The sequence below is a fragment of the Microcebus murinus genome, chromosome 13 (assembly GCF_040939455.1).
Source record: "Microcebus murinus isolate Inina chromosome 13, M.murinus_Inina_mat1.0, whole genome shotgun sequence".
NCBI classification, from domain to species: Eukaryota; Metazoa; Chordata; class Mammalia; order Primates; family Cheirogaleidae; genus Microcebus; species Microcebus murinus.
In genome coordinates, this window is record NC_134116.1 from 81,170,908 (window position 1) to 81,185,550 (window position 14,643).

Genomic DNA, 14,643 nt, shown 5'->3' on the forward strand with positions numbered 1-14,643 from the left:
ACATGGTCCGTGAATGCTGATAAACCCTGCTCAGGCTCCTTTTTAGGAGCCATATGTATAATGAATATTAACATGGAATTTTCATGGAAATGTGTTTTATCAGAAAAATTACTATAATCTGAAATTCAACTATTAGATCTAAATGGTCTCAGTACAAATCTGTTTCCATCTATTAAATTTTTTGCCAAAAACAAAATGTTTTATGTTCTACTCAAGATGCTCACTAGCCATCCACGGATAAAGAAAATCAACAATGAAAATTCTAACACATTTCTTTCACACAAGATCTGAAAACAATTTTTTCCTCTGAAGATGAACTTATTTTTCAAAACAATATTAACGTTAACATTTTTAAATTAAAAAAGACACAAACACTTCTTTATTCTTCTAATCTTCAAAACTTCCCATAATGAATTACTTTTAGAAAGTCGAATCCCAGTACTTTGGGAGGCCAAAGTGCAAGGATCACTTGAGCCCAGGAGTTTGAGACTAGACAGGGCAACACAGAGCAAGACTCCATATCTCTACAAAAAATGAAAAAATTAACGAGGCATGGTAACATGTGCCTGTGGTCCCAGCTACTTGGGAGGGTGAGGCAGGAGAATCGCTGAGCCCAGGAATTGGAGGCTGAAGTGAGCTATGATGATGTCACTACACTCTAGCCTGGGCAACAGAGTGAGACCCTGATCTCTTAAAAAAAAAAAAACAAAAAGAAAACTTTTTTTTTTAAAAGATTTTTTTTGTTTGTTTTTGAGACAAAGTCTCACTTCTGTTGCCTGGGCTAGAGTGCGTGGTGTCAGCTCAGCTCACAGCAACCTCCAACTACTGGGCTCAAGCAATCCTTCTGCCTCAGCCTCCCAAGTAGTTGGGACCACAGGCATGCACCACCATGCCTGGCTAATTTTTATATATATATTTTTTTAATTTATCCAATTAATTTCTTTCTATTTATAGTGGAGACAGGGTCTTGCTCTTGCTCAGACTGGTCTCAAACTCCTGACCTTGAGCAATCCTCCCGCCTCGGCCTCCCAGAGTGCTAGGATTACAGGCATGTGCCACAGTGCCCGGCCTTAAAAGATTTTTTTTTTAAAGGCTCTAAGAAATTCTTTTTAAGTCTGTACACTTCAATCCCATGTCTCATTCCAGAAGTTAATTGTTAAATTTTATTTCAGTAAAAGAGAAAAAACAGATATGAACACTAAATCCAATAACACGAACATTAAATGGTAAATGCTCATAACCCCAGTATGACTCCATAACTATATTCTATAACCACAAAGTAGCGTTTTGAGTACCTCTGGGAAAATCTATCTCAATATCCAAATCTGGTTCATATGGTACATCAGGCATGTTGGACTGTGATTCTGGGTCAGGGTTCTTCAAGAGATCTGAACCAATTATATCTGTCTCGATAATTACACCTGTAATCAATCCATAATATCATTAGACATCAAAATAGAAAATCCCAACAGTATCTATATTTAATCTAGCAAAGAGAAGTAATTTAACTATAAATGCAATAAAAATACAAATACATAAATACTATGTCACAAAAGAAAAAGGCATATAGCTATCTAAAAATGTAAACTACTATAAACTTCATAATTATAATTAGATAATCATTAAGTACATGAAAACTTTTAATCCTATAAATGTTGAACACACCCTTTCAAAAGCTAGTAAGTGTGCTTTGATAGCAAAACACGTCCAATATGTACAGTACTTCTAAAAGCAATCTCTTGTCAAAAATAAACAAATGAAGGTAGATAACTGCAAATTTCAAGACTTTTTGAATTCTGATGTAGATTCTCCATATCATTCAACATATGCTTATTCACAACTGCCTTCTAATGTTTTGATCAGTTTCTTTTGAACATTTTTATATTGTAACCATTGTAAGAAATGCATTTTATCCAGTACATAGTACAGGGTGATTGTGGGAGACAGAAAGACACACAGGAAACAAAAGTTTCACGAAACAATACTTACCCTTTCTATGAGGAATTTATACTGTCTTTTTTTTCCCTGTTCCACTCCATTTAAAAAAAAACAAAAAGCACTAGTAGTAACCCACTACATTAATTTCACAACTCCTTAACACACTGCTTCAAAAACAGTCACATTATGAAATAGAGAGAAAATTATAGTATTTTGATTGTCCTCTAGGGTAAAGTTGAATAGGACTCTAGGTGTCACCAGAGGGTTAAGGATAGGAATAAATATTCTAGGCAACTGAGAACCATCTACGACATACTGGGCTGTACCATGCAGTAAGCACTGCCCTAACAGATGTTAAGGTAAACCCTGCTTTAGATGATGCCGGTTATAGTATTAATATAAGCAATAAAACAAAATTGGGAATAACCACTACAAAATAAAGAGTTTGGATCATTATAGAGCCTACTACAAGTTAGTTTTAAGAATTACAAGAGTAATTCTTAGTTGATTTTTTCAGTCAAATCCTGTTAAAACAGGGACCGTAAACATTTCTGTTGGAGATCGGGCTTGGCTTAAGAGGCCACCCTGGCCACATGTAGTGTGGATCTCTTAATATACATTTTGTGATGATTTCCCCACTGCCATGTTAAGCTAAAGCACAATGACGTGCCCTGGAAAGTACTGTAATAATTACAACACTTATAAAACACCAACGATACACTTATTCACAAGGCATGATATAGATTCACAAGGTACAATATAGCGTCGCTCACTATTAACATTGGTGGTCTCTGTTTTCCCCTCATCTTCGGTCATCATATCTGTCATTGTAAGCAACTCTGTGTCAAGAGGATCTGAAGAAACTTTGCTTTTTAGCTCCTCAATTGCTGCAGGGATCTTCTCGCTGGTGTCCAGTGGAGCAGGCAGAAAAACAGGAACTGGCACCTAATTAACCAAAGCATAAAACACAGTATGCACAGAGCAGACGCAGACATCTGCTAAACTTCACTCTCAAGGACAAACATACACTTGACTAAACCCAAAGCAACAACAGAGATTCGACCAAATCTAAATTAACTACTGGAGTGAAGTTGGTTTTACTAGCTTCACTAAGCGAGTAATGGCAACTATAGTCTTCTCCCAGTATCTGGGAGATTGAGTGATTGATTCTAGGACTGCCCACAGACACCCAAATCCAAATCCACGTATACTCAAGTCCCGCAGTCAGCCCTCCCTATACACATGTATTTTGCATCCCTCAAATACTATATTTTCAGTCATGTTTAGCTGTGGCTTGGAACTCACCAATACAGAGAGTCAACCACATTTATTTTTTAAAAATCCATGTATAATTGGATGCATGAAGTTCAAACCCTTATTGTTCAAGGGTCAACTGTATGTTGTTTTTCCAACTGTACCTGATAAATCTCAAAATGAAAAAGAACTTAAACTGTGACTTACAGGAACAGGAACTGTAGTAGGAACAGGAATATTCTGGCTGTACATGTGCATAGGTACTGGGATATACACAGGCACAGGGATAGGCACCGGAACATACTCTGTCTTCCAATTATCATCTACAAACACAAAACATGTTTAAGGAGCAATATTAACTTTTTATATATAGCTGTTCAATGTTAAATAATTTGATAACAAAGAAAAGCTTTAACTACCTCAATACCCACATAAAAGAAATTCCCAGTTTCTACAAAATTAGGTAACTTAACAACAAAACAAAGGAGAAGGCAGCAGCTGTTCTAACTCATAGAGAACATACCTAGGATTTAGGCTTTATTTTTTTCTAAAGAAAGAAAAACCTCCTTTAAAAAAACACTGTATAGTTCCAGACACTCTACCAGATTCCTCTCAACTCCCTCCAAGAGTTTATTTCATCAAACAATTAAAATACAGCTAACATTATAAATTTGATGAAAATATATAGTTGAATTATTCCATCTCTTTCTGATAGGAAAATAATATAATTATTAATATTATACACCATGTGTAAAGAGATGATGTTCTCAGAAGGAACACTGTAATTCTATTTTAAAGAGACCAGGGTCTTGTTCTGTCGTCCAGGCAGGAGTGCAGTGGTACAACAATACATAGCTCAACCACAGCCTTGAACTCCTGGGTTCAAGCCATCCTCCTACCTCAGCCTCCCAAATAACTGAGGCTTGCACCATCACGTCCAGCTAATATTTTTGGTTTTTGTTGCCAAGATGATCTCAAGCTCCTGGCCACAGGCGATCCTCCTCCTGCCTTGGCTTTCCAAAGTACTGGGATGACAGGTGTGAGCCACTGCACCTGGCCTATTTTAATAGGTCTTAGCCACAAGGCAATGTTTGATACAGTATTTTTTCACTTTTGACATAATTTGTATTTTAGGTCTTTATCAGAGATTAACTGACCATAAATGATTTTAAATGATAAGCTGTCTTCAAGGTAATGTCTAAAATTAGATAAGCAAAATCAACACAAAATGACTAATTGACTAAACAAATCTATTCTGTAGCCTGTCATTTGAGAAAAGCATGTATTTCATTAAGTGAAGTACAAGTATAGGGAAATATGTAAATCAAATTTTCCTAAGTTACCTGTCTGACAAGATTTGGTCTGCATGTGAGGTTTACAATAAGTAGCTTTTGTCATTGTTAAAGGTTTGCAAAGAACTGCTTTGTTCTTCATCTCTTTGTTAGGTGTTGGAGAAGGCGGTGGTGCTGAACCCTATAGAAAAGCAAAGAGAAACATTTTGATTTTTGTCTCTAATTTTCATTATCTCCTACTGCTAACGAATTTCTGGTTTCTAAGCCCTAAAAAGGGAACACACAAAAGTGGAAGAGTATAACCAAACTATGCTATTTTTTCTATATTCAACACAGTCTTAAAGCTAGAAGGATCAATGTGATTCTATTCTAACTACTGGCAAAATAGCAGGAATTGTTCATTCTACAGATTTAAGTCACATTCAAAGGACACCTTTAGGGTGTTTTTATAAAAATATAAACAGACAATTCTGACTTTTAAGTACAAAATCAAGGTGCAAACCTGAACTGTGAAAATATTAATAATTAGGCTCTTAAAAATTTTATTTTAGAAAAAAATGTCCTTGTAGTTACTAGGATTATCTAATACTCCAGCTTCTTCTACTGGATAAAACAACCTGAAACGATACTACAAATGAAAAGAAAAATGAAGCAAAGAATTACCAAAGGTATATCAAACTTTAAGTTGTGTATTTCATGCAGCCCAGCAATTGCCATTTCAAAAACCTATCCTACAGATGCAATCTCTCATACATTTTATATTAGGTTCACCGTAGCATTGTTTACATTGCAAACAAAACAAAAACCAATATAAATAAAACCTGAAATAAGCTGAAGATCCAAATACACGGGACTAAGGTAAAGATGTTCTCCATACCCCTTATTGACATGGGGAAAGTGCAGGTATAGAATTCGAGATAGTTATGTTTTACAGATAACCCAAACACTAAATTAGCAAATATGAACCATTGCTGCCAAGAGGAAATACAGGATTAGGTTGCTGTGAGCCTTTTCAACTGACCAATACAGAATGTTGTTAAAGATGCTTTATGTAGTATTTCTTTATATAATATTATTTCATTATAGCATTTTTGTGTAATATACTCTATTGGGATTATCAACTCTTTAACTCAATCATATAAACAGTACAGATGCAACACTCACACACAGCACACACACTGTACAGCACTCACGAAGACTTGACAACTGTACAATACTCACATAGAACATGCAAACCATACAGCATTCATAGCACACTGTTAACGCACTCACAGTACAACACTCACAAAGCACACACACACTATACAGCACACACACACTATACAGCACTCACACAGCACACACACTATATACAGCACTCACACAACACACACACACTATACAGCACTCACACAGCACATACACACTATACAGCACTCACACAGCACATGTATACCGTACAAGACTCACACAATATACACACTGTACACCACTCACACAGTACACACACTGTATAGCACTCACACAGTACACACACCGTATAGTACTCACACAACATACACACTGTACAGCACTCACACAGCACACACACTATACAGCACTCACATAGTACACACACCATACTCACACAGTACACACACTGTACAGCACTCACACAGTACACACACCATACAGCACTCACACAGCACATACACCATACAGCACTCACACAGCACACACACACTACACATCACTCACACAGTACATATACACCATACAAGACTCACACAGTACACACACTATACAACACTCATGGTACACACACAGTTCACACACACTTTACAGCACTCATAGCACACGCATACTATACAGCACTCACAATTAGTAAACATGATACTGTCAATATATACTGAATATTAATACAAATAAGTTTTGGGGGAAAAATTAAAGATTAAGTATTTAAAATTTTATAAAAAACATTAATGAGGATTTTACTGTGGATGGAGCTGCTGACTGTGTGACAGGCCAGTGTACTATGTGGTTCATTGGCATGTCCCATTAAAACCAAGTTTGACATAACAGAACAGGCTCCGTGCCTTGTTGACAGGATCAGTGATTTTCCCACCCAAATTGGCTCCCAAAATGCATCCACCTTGTCTGATTTTCACCTCAAATCTTTTAAGCATCTCAAGGCACATTCAAAATGGTGCTTAAATTTGAGGCTCAAACAGAAGGTCACATTTTTCCATGTCATTAACAATTTTTCTCAAGACAGAATTCCATTCCAGTATCATCATCATTCATGTCACCAAAGCCTTCTCCATTCATTTACTGTGTGATACACAAGTTTTAACATAGTTCTTTATAACTTCTGTAACTCTTTCAAACCCTTTGAAATTTTTAGTCTGGCCAAACATTTTCCCAATGGTTGTTGACAGTATTCTGCTTGATGCTGTCCCCAAACTGTGTCACCATAATCAAAGTTGTGTGTTGTGACTCACTTCCAGATAGACACATTGCGTTATGTATTCCCAAATTTAAAAACTCATAAATCCTAGCCACCAACATAGATCTTCAGATCTCTACTTAGAAAATAAATGCATAATGCAGTTAATAATCTGGTTCAGCCTATCCTTTCAGTCTCATTTCCCATATTCCACCAAAGATCCCCTTCAAGCTAGATACTCACGAGCAGTAGTTTGCCCAATACACATGTGCTTTGCACTTTATTATTCTTTCCACTTTTCATTGCCTATCTACCTGGAAACCTACTCCACTATGTAATAATCAGCTTATTCACATCCTTCAGGAAAATATGCAGTCAATCATTTCAAACATACTATTAGTACTGTCTTGAAGATAACATCACAATTTAGCACTCTATTTAAGCAATACTCACTGTCATTTTGGTTCGGGACGTCTGACAACCCTGATCTGAAAAAAATAAACAAATTTAAAATAAGACAAATACACTTTCTTCCAAATATTCTAAATCCCTGTTTTCTCATGAAATCTCAACTGATTTAAAATGTTACTGAAGAAAATACTTTAAACTATTTTAAGTGAAGAATCTCAAATTTGAAAAGTATAGAAGTATAAAGCTAAATAAATGGAATAAACCCTTTCATATTTCATCCCCTTTGAAAATATACATGGCTTTAGGGGAAATACTATGTTCTCAGATTTATCTCTTAAATAAAATACAAAGTCACAGCTTCTAAATGTTTTCTTTTTGTTGTTTCTCCCAACCTACCCTCCCAGAACATACAATTTGCTAAAAATGTATTTCACTTAAAATTGTATGTGAAGCATGATAGGTAGATGACTGTTTTAAAGTTTTTGTTACAAATTCTGTTTAGCTTCTTTCCACCCCAAACAGGGGCCTGTTTTCTCAATTAGCATTTCCTGTTTTTAAAAAGGAATAAAATAAAAAGCAAGACATTTACAGAAATATCATACAGGGTACGTCAGCCCTGAGAATCTATGGAATTTAAGTTGCTGTTAAAATATCATCCTGATTCATGATCAGTGCTTTGGATTCAAACCTAAGAATATAAAGACTAATGTTCAGAGTTTTCAATGTGTCACCTAAATTATTACATACCATAATGTAAGTTTTCAGGTCCTTTCTGAGTTGTCATATTAGGCTCATTTTGCTGACAGTAGAAACGTAGTAAGCAATGTTGATCACAGAAATGTTTCATCTCCCCACGCCACTGCACTCGCTCTTTAAGAGTTCCTTGAGATTTACAACAGTCACATCTTGCAGCCTTATAAAAAAATGAGTTTCAGACATTTCAAATTAGAAGATTTAAAATAGCAAACATTTATATATGTATTTTTTAAGATTTCTAAAAGTTTATCAGTGATGATTATTGCTGAATGTGGTAAAACAATGTCTGATAAAGAAAAAATAAAATAATATCATTTATAAACATTAACATCCATAATAAAAAAAAATAAAAATTAAAAAAATTTTAAAAAATGGAGCAATTTATCTAATTGACAAAATTCCTTTGTATACTTATCAGAAGTCAAAGACCAGCATTACAAAGACATAATAACTAAGTGAACATTGGTGGGCCAAACTGATATGTTTCAATATTTTAAAATAATAATTTTGGCCACGGTGGCTCACACCTGTAATCCTAGCTCTCTGGGAGGCCAAGGCAGGCGGATTGCTCAAGGTCAGGAGTTCAAAACCAGCCTGAGCCAGAGCAAGACCCTGTCTCTACTATAAGTAGAAAGAAATTAATTGGCCAACTAATATATATAGAAAAAATTAGCCAGGCATGGTGGCCCATGCCTGTAGTCCCAGCTACTCAGGAGGCTGAGGCAGGAGGATTGCTTGAGCCCAGGAGTTTGAGGTTGCTGTGAGCTAGGCTGACGCCACGGCACTCACTCTAGCCTGGGCAACAAAGTGAGACTCTGTCTCAAAAATAATAATGATAATAATTTTGAGGGACAGAATGATATACTGCTAGAAGTCTCCTATAATCATATTAAATTGAAAATTTCTGATTAATGAACAGACTTTCCAGTTTAACTGTATAAGACCAGTGTAATTTTGAAGCAAGAGTTTATGATGGGAAATTTATGGATGTTAACTTTTAAGTATTTTTGTTTTTCAACAGTTTAATATAAATTTCAAAAATCTTTAATGAATACACTGATTTAATTTTAATAACAAGAACTTCAAGTTCATTGAGTTTTAAAACACTCAATGTTTAATTATTTAAAAAAACATATCTTAAGACAATCAATTTGATATATCTAGAAAAGCAATCAGCCCTATTGGTCCATAACTTAATATGCAAAAACAATAACAAAATCAAACCCCTAAAATTCATGTATAGAGTTATACTTTATAAGGGTAAATCAATAATCTAAGGACAAATTTTTGTTTTTTGTTTTTTTTTAAATCCCATTTTTGCTAGATTTTATCCATTTTCACTATTTCTCACCCTGATCAATGAGTGTACCAAAAGATATGAATGACTAATTTCAAATAAAATTCTTTTCCTAACTAAGTTTCTGATATAGAAATAAACTACTATAATTTTTTTAAATTACCCTTTGGCTTAACTAACAGCTTACAAATTTTCATGAAACAACAAATATTAAATATTTTAAAGTTCATAATTGTCTATGGTTTTTCCTTTAATAATCTAGAGTTTTAAACTGTGAATTTTGAATTCTCTCACTTTGTAACTAAGAAATTCTAAGAATAAATATCATGTCAAAATTCTCAGTCAGAAATATTAACAAATGATTGCACTGGTAAACAGGTTTTATATAACAAGTATACTCCAAGGTTAGTACACAGGCTTTTTTTTCTCTCCATGTCAGGTATTTCCCCTGCTGAATAAATGTTAAATGAATGAAGAGTTTTAGTATACATTCTGACTATCAAGTGATTGCCAGTATCACATCTCTTGTGCAAAAACTTGTTTACCCAAATTTGTTTTTTTTTTTTTGAGACAGAGTCTCACTTTGTTGCCCAGGCTAGAGTGAGTGCCATGGCGTCAGCCTAGCTCACAGCAACCTCAAACTCCTGGGCTCAAGTAATCCTCCTGCCTCAGCCTCCCGAGTAGCTGGGACTACAGGCATGTGCCACCATGCCCGGCTCATTTTTTGTATATATTTTTAGTTGGCCAATTAATTTCTTTCCATTTATAGTAGAGACGGGGTCTCACTCTTGCTCAGGCTGGTTTCGAACTCCTGAACTTGAGCAATCCGCCCGCCTCGGCCTCCCAGAGAGCTAGGACTACATGTTTACCCAAATTTAACATTGCTGGTACTATTATTATGTGGTAATCTCAGTAATAGTTGCACTTAATACCAACCTAGGTCATATTTTACTAAATAATTTTTAAAAAGTGCCTGTTAAATTCTCACCAACCAAAGATCATTCTTCAAAATAACCACAGAAGTGTTCCAGGTTCCAATTTCTGTTTCCCTTTCTATAATTCATACTCAAAGAAAAGAAAAAGCACAAAGGAAGGAAATGGAAGCTTAACACTTAATTCACAGAGTCTGAGCAGGCAAGAATAAAGCGAAAGTGAAGTTGTAGCCTGACTACCTCATTCATTGAGAGACTGAAATACAAGCCCAAAACATTGTATCTGCTCTCTATAATCTTCAAACAGCCCTGCTAAATGGGTACTGGAAACTTAGACCCAAAAAGATTAAAGGAATTGACTGAGGCCAAATATTAAAAATGCAGAGACAAGATTCAAGCAGACATCCAAGTCAAAATGTGGGCTTGGGGCCGGGCGCGGTGGCTCATGCCTGTAATCCTAGCTCTCTGGGAGACAGAGGCAGGCGGATTGCTCAAGGTCAGGAGTTCAAAACCAGCCTGAGCAAGAGCGAGACCCGTCTCTATTATAAATAGAAAGAAATTAATTGGCCAACTAATATATAGAGAAAAAATTAGCCAGGCATGGTGGCACATGCCTGTAGTCCCAGCTACTCAGGAGGCTGAGGCAGGAGGATTGCTTGAGCCCAGGAGTTTGAGGTTGCTGTGAGCTAGGCTGATGCCACGGCATTCACTCTAGCCTAGGCAACAAAGCGAGACTCTGTCTCAAAAATAAATAAATAAAATGTGGGCTTCATACTGACGACTAAACAATAAAGGCAAAATGAGTTATTCTAAATGAGAATAAAAATCCTAATATAGTACAAGTAAAATGCTTCAAGAAGATTCTCAATTTAATATCTAAAATCCAAATTAATTTGTATAAAATTTATTAATTACATGTACTATACTGACTTAGTATATGGTAATATTTTCATATGTACAATAATTTAGAAGACCAAGGGCATAAATCAAACACATTCCACCAAAAGAATTCAAACAATGGAATTACTTCATCACTCTGTAATTATAGATCCTTGTGATTTGTAGTATCAATACCTGAAGCTCCTTTCTTCCAGAAGGCTCAAAACAAATTTAGATAATTTCTCTCTACCCAAAGAAAAAATGAGCACGTCTTTGATATCCCACAAAAGAAAAAAGCAAAAGATTTCTCTATTTTAATTATAAGTAACTTTTTAAAATAATGGGAAATACTCAAAGAAGCCAAACAGAGAAATACATTCAGTGTGTACTGTGAATAAAAAACAAAATCCTAGGCCGGGTGTGGTGGCTCACGCCTGTAATCCTAGCACTCTGGGAGGCCGAGGCAGGCGGATTGCTCGATGTCGGGAGTTCAAAAAAAAAAAAAACAAAATCCTCCAAGAAAGATTATTTTGAAATATTAAAATTTTAGATTTGAAATTACATGATTAGGCAAAAATTTGTACAATAAAAAAATGACAAGGAAATCATCATTATCACATGGTAACAACTCCTGTCTCAAACAATAAGATAAATTATAAAAAGGAAAACAGGCGTAAGAATAAAAGGGAATTCCCAAATTTATAATCACTAAATGCCTTTATTATTTTGAGAGGTTTTCAAAAATAAAACCTCCTAAACAATGGGAAGAAAGGTGCATTTGTGTGCACTTAACTAAAATTGTGCATTTCAAGCCACCTATTTTCTGAGCAATTTCTCAAAAACACTACTGTCTAAACAAAAGGTTGTTTTAGACTAAAAAAAAAAAAAAAAATCCATGTTTGAGGGCGTTAGTATGTTTGTCCTCAATATAATTTTGAAAATTTGAGCCTTAATTTTAAGGTCAAAATCCTTCAGAAGCAAAAGTAAAATAATAAAGTAACTTTTTTAAAGTCCACCAAAACTTTTAGTCTCAATTATTTCACCTCCAACAACTTGAAAAGTATCTAACTTTGTATTTATAACATGCTAGTTAATATGTTGAATTGTAGATATTCAAGAATTGCACAAAGAATTGCTACAATTCTCCTAGTGTCATTTTAACACTAACCACCTTCACAAAGAACTAAACAGTATTCTCCATATTTCAACTATTCTACTGTTTGTTGCTTTAGAGGTATCTTACAATTCTGAAGTCATAATGATGGCTGTCTTCAAAAATTGCTTTACAATTGCATCCACAGGAAGTTTTAGCATTGAGATGCTTTTCCATGTTATTGACGAAGGAATTAGTAACTTTTTCTTGAGTAATATCTGAATACCCAAAGTCCAAATTTACACTCATTTTCTTATCTAGAAAGAAACTAATGCAATGGGCCAAAAGAGACTTACCTCGACTTTTTAAAAAGTAAATTTTAATAGGACACAAATACATACATATTTATTTACAGTTTCAAGTTAATTGTTTTTGGTCTCTAGTGTCCTTTCAATTTGAAAGTGTCCAAAAATCCACAATTAAAAAGGCAAAAAAGAACAAAGTGTTTTTAAAACATATCCCAAGTATCCAAAACAATTACCTGCTAATGTGCAACATTGATAACGTAGTAAAAAATGTTTCTATTTAGTGAAATAAAGACAAAACAAATTTTAGGGAAATAATCTGTTTTGTTAAAAACTACATTGCTGGCCGGGCGCAGTGGCTCACACCTGTAATCCTATCACTCAGGGAGGCTGAGGCGTGCGGATTGCTAGAGGTCAGGAGTTCGAAACCAGCCTGAGCAAGAGCAAGACCCCATCTCTACTATAAATAGAAAGAAATTAATTGGCCAACTAATATATAGAGAAAAAACTAGCCGGGCATGGTGGCACATGCCTGTAGTCCCAGCTACTCGGGAGCCTATGGCTGAGGCAGAAGGATTGCTTGAGCCCAGGAGTTTGAGGTTGCTGTGAGCTAGGCTGACGCCATAGCACTCACTCTAGCCTGGGCAACAAAGTGAGACTCTGTCTCAAAGAAAAAAAAAAAACTACATTGCTGAAATACAGGTATACCCTAGTCTTTTGGTAATGCCTAAATTATATAAAAACAAAAATAAGTAAAAATGCTACTTCAAGTTATGAAGAACAAACTGAAATGACAAAATAATTCTAATAAACAGAATGATCAGGGCTAGGCCTAAAGTGTGTACATTTTTAAAATAAATAAGTTGCTATATTTGTAATGGTAACAGCTACACAATATTTTAAAATACTGGTTAAAGTAGCTGCTGTAATAAAAATTTGGAGTTACTCACCTTGTAATACCAATCCTGAAATTTTTTACAGCAGTCATCACTGCAGAAATCTCTCACGACACCATCAAGTTCTTTAGTTGCCCCCTTCTTACACAGTTGAGAACAATAGTTGCAAGTAACACATCTCAATCCTAAACGTCTTGCAAAATCCTGTTTGTACAGTAATTTGCAACCTGAAAAATACAAGGTTTAAATATTAAAACAAAACAAAAACGAAAAACTAATTGTTCAGCTGAGACAGATCTTCTAAGTCAGATTCTATCCTGAACACAACTGTAAACCTACTGTAATCAACACCAATCTATAAAAATTGGAACAGAATATGGAATATTATACAATTGTAAGTTATATATTTTATATTATCTAACATGTGGGTTCAAATAATTAACATTTTAAGACATTAACATCTAGTAATGTCTCAGAACTATTTTATTTGCTCTATTTAAATAGAATCTTGCTTGAATTTTAGAGAAATGAAACAATGTAGACTACTGAAAGACTCTGAGTAAATTCATAAAAATGTTCAGCTAAATTAGCATTTTAGCCAAATTTTCAAACTTACCTCTCTTACCTGGACCCTTAGGGACGTAAAGTGGTACTGACTTGTCCAGAGAAAATATTTTGTTATCTATTCCTTTTATAAAATGTTTTTATTTACTATGTAAATTCATTATTTTAAGTATGTTTACATATCTATCTTATTTATTCCTTATAATATCTCTGTAAAGATTAAATAATCTTCCATATTTCCATTCATACTGTGCCACTTAAATAGAATGACCTTTCACTCATATATATCTACTGAAATCCTATCCTAATTTTAATAAAGAGCTCAAAATTACACCTCCACCACAAACCACCCACATCAACCTAGTTTTAAATGATCTTCCCTATCTGTAAACATGAAATGCAATTGTTTTCTATATAATTTATTTAGCAATCATTTTTATAATGCCCTATGACTTCTTTTCTCTTACCTTGAACTAGATTTAAAAACATTTTTAAAAATTTACCTTTATGAACTTTACCTAACTAGATTTTGATGATAGCTCTAGCAATTATGTGTTTTATTTCTGACAGGTTCCAGCAGAGAACCAGGTATAGTAACAGAAAGCAAAAAATATGTCATTTA

At 34.6% G+C, this 14,643-nt stretch overlaps 1 protein-coding gene across 3 annotated transcripts in view; it reads right to left on the reverse strand.

Moving 5' to 3' along the window:
* Nucleotides 1-14,643, reverse strand: part of ZMYM2 (zinc finger MYM-type containing 2) — a 100,935-nt gene that overhangs the window by 20,823 nt on the left and 65,469 nt on the right. For all 3 annotated transcript variants that reach the window (XM_020290489.2, XM_020290486.2, XM_076009567.1), the window contains 7 exons: nt 13,512-13,684; nt 8,047-8,212; nt 7,342-7,376; nt 4,536-4,665; nt 3,400-3,515; nt 2,712-2,883; nt 1,296-1,421 (listed from right to left, as the gene is read on the reverse strand). In XM_020290489.2, coding sequence (XP_020146078.1) covers nt 1,296-1,421; nt 2,712-2,883; nt 3,400-3,515; nt 4,536-4,665; nt 7,342-7,376; nt 8,047-8,212; nt 13,512-13,684 — 918 coding nt within the window. The remainder of the gene's footprint in view (nt 1-1,295; nt 1,422-2,711; nt 2,884-3,399; nt 3,516-4,535; nt 4,666-7,341; nt 7,377-8,046; nt 8,213-13,511; nt 13,685-14,643) is intronic.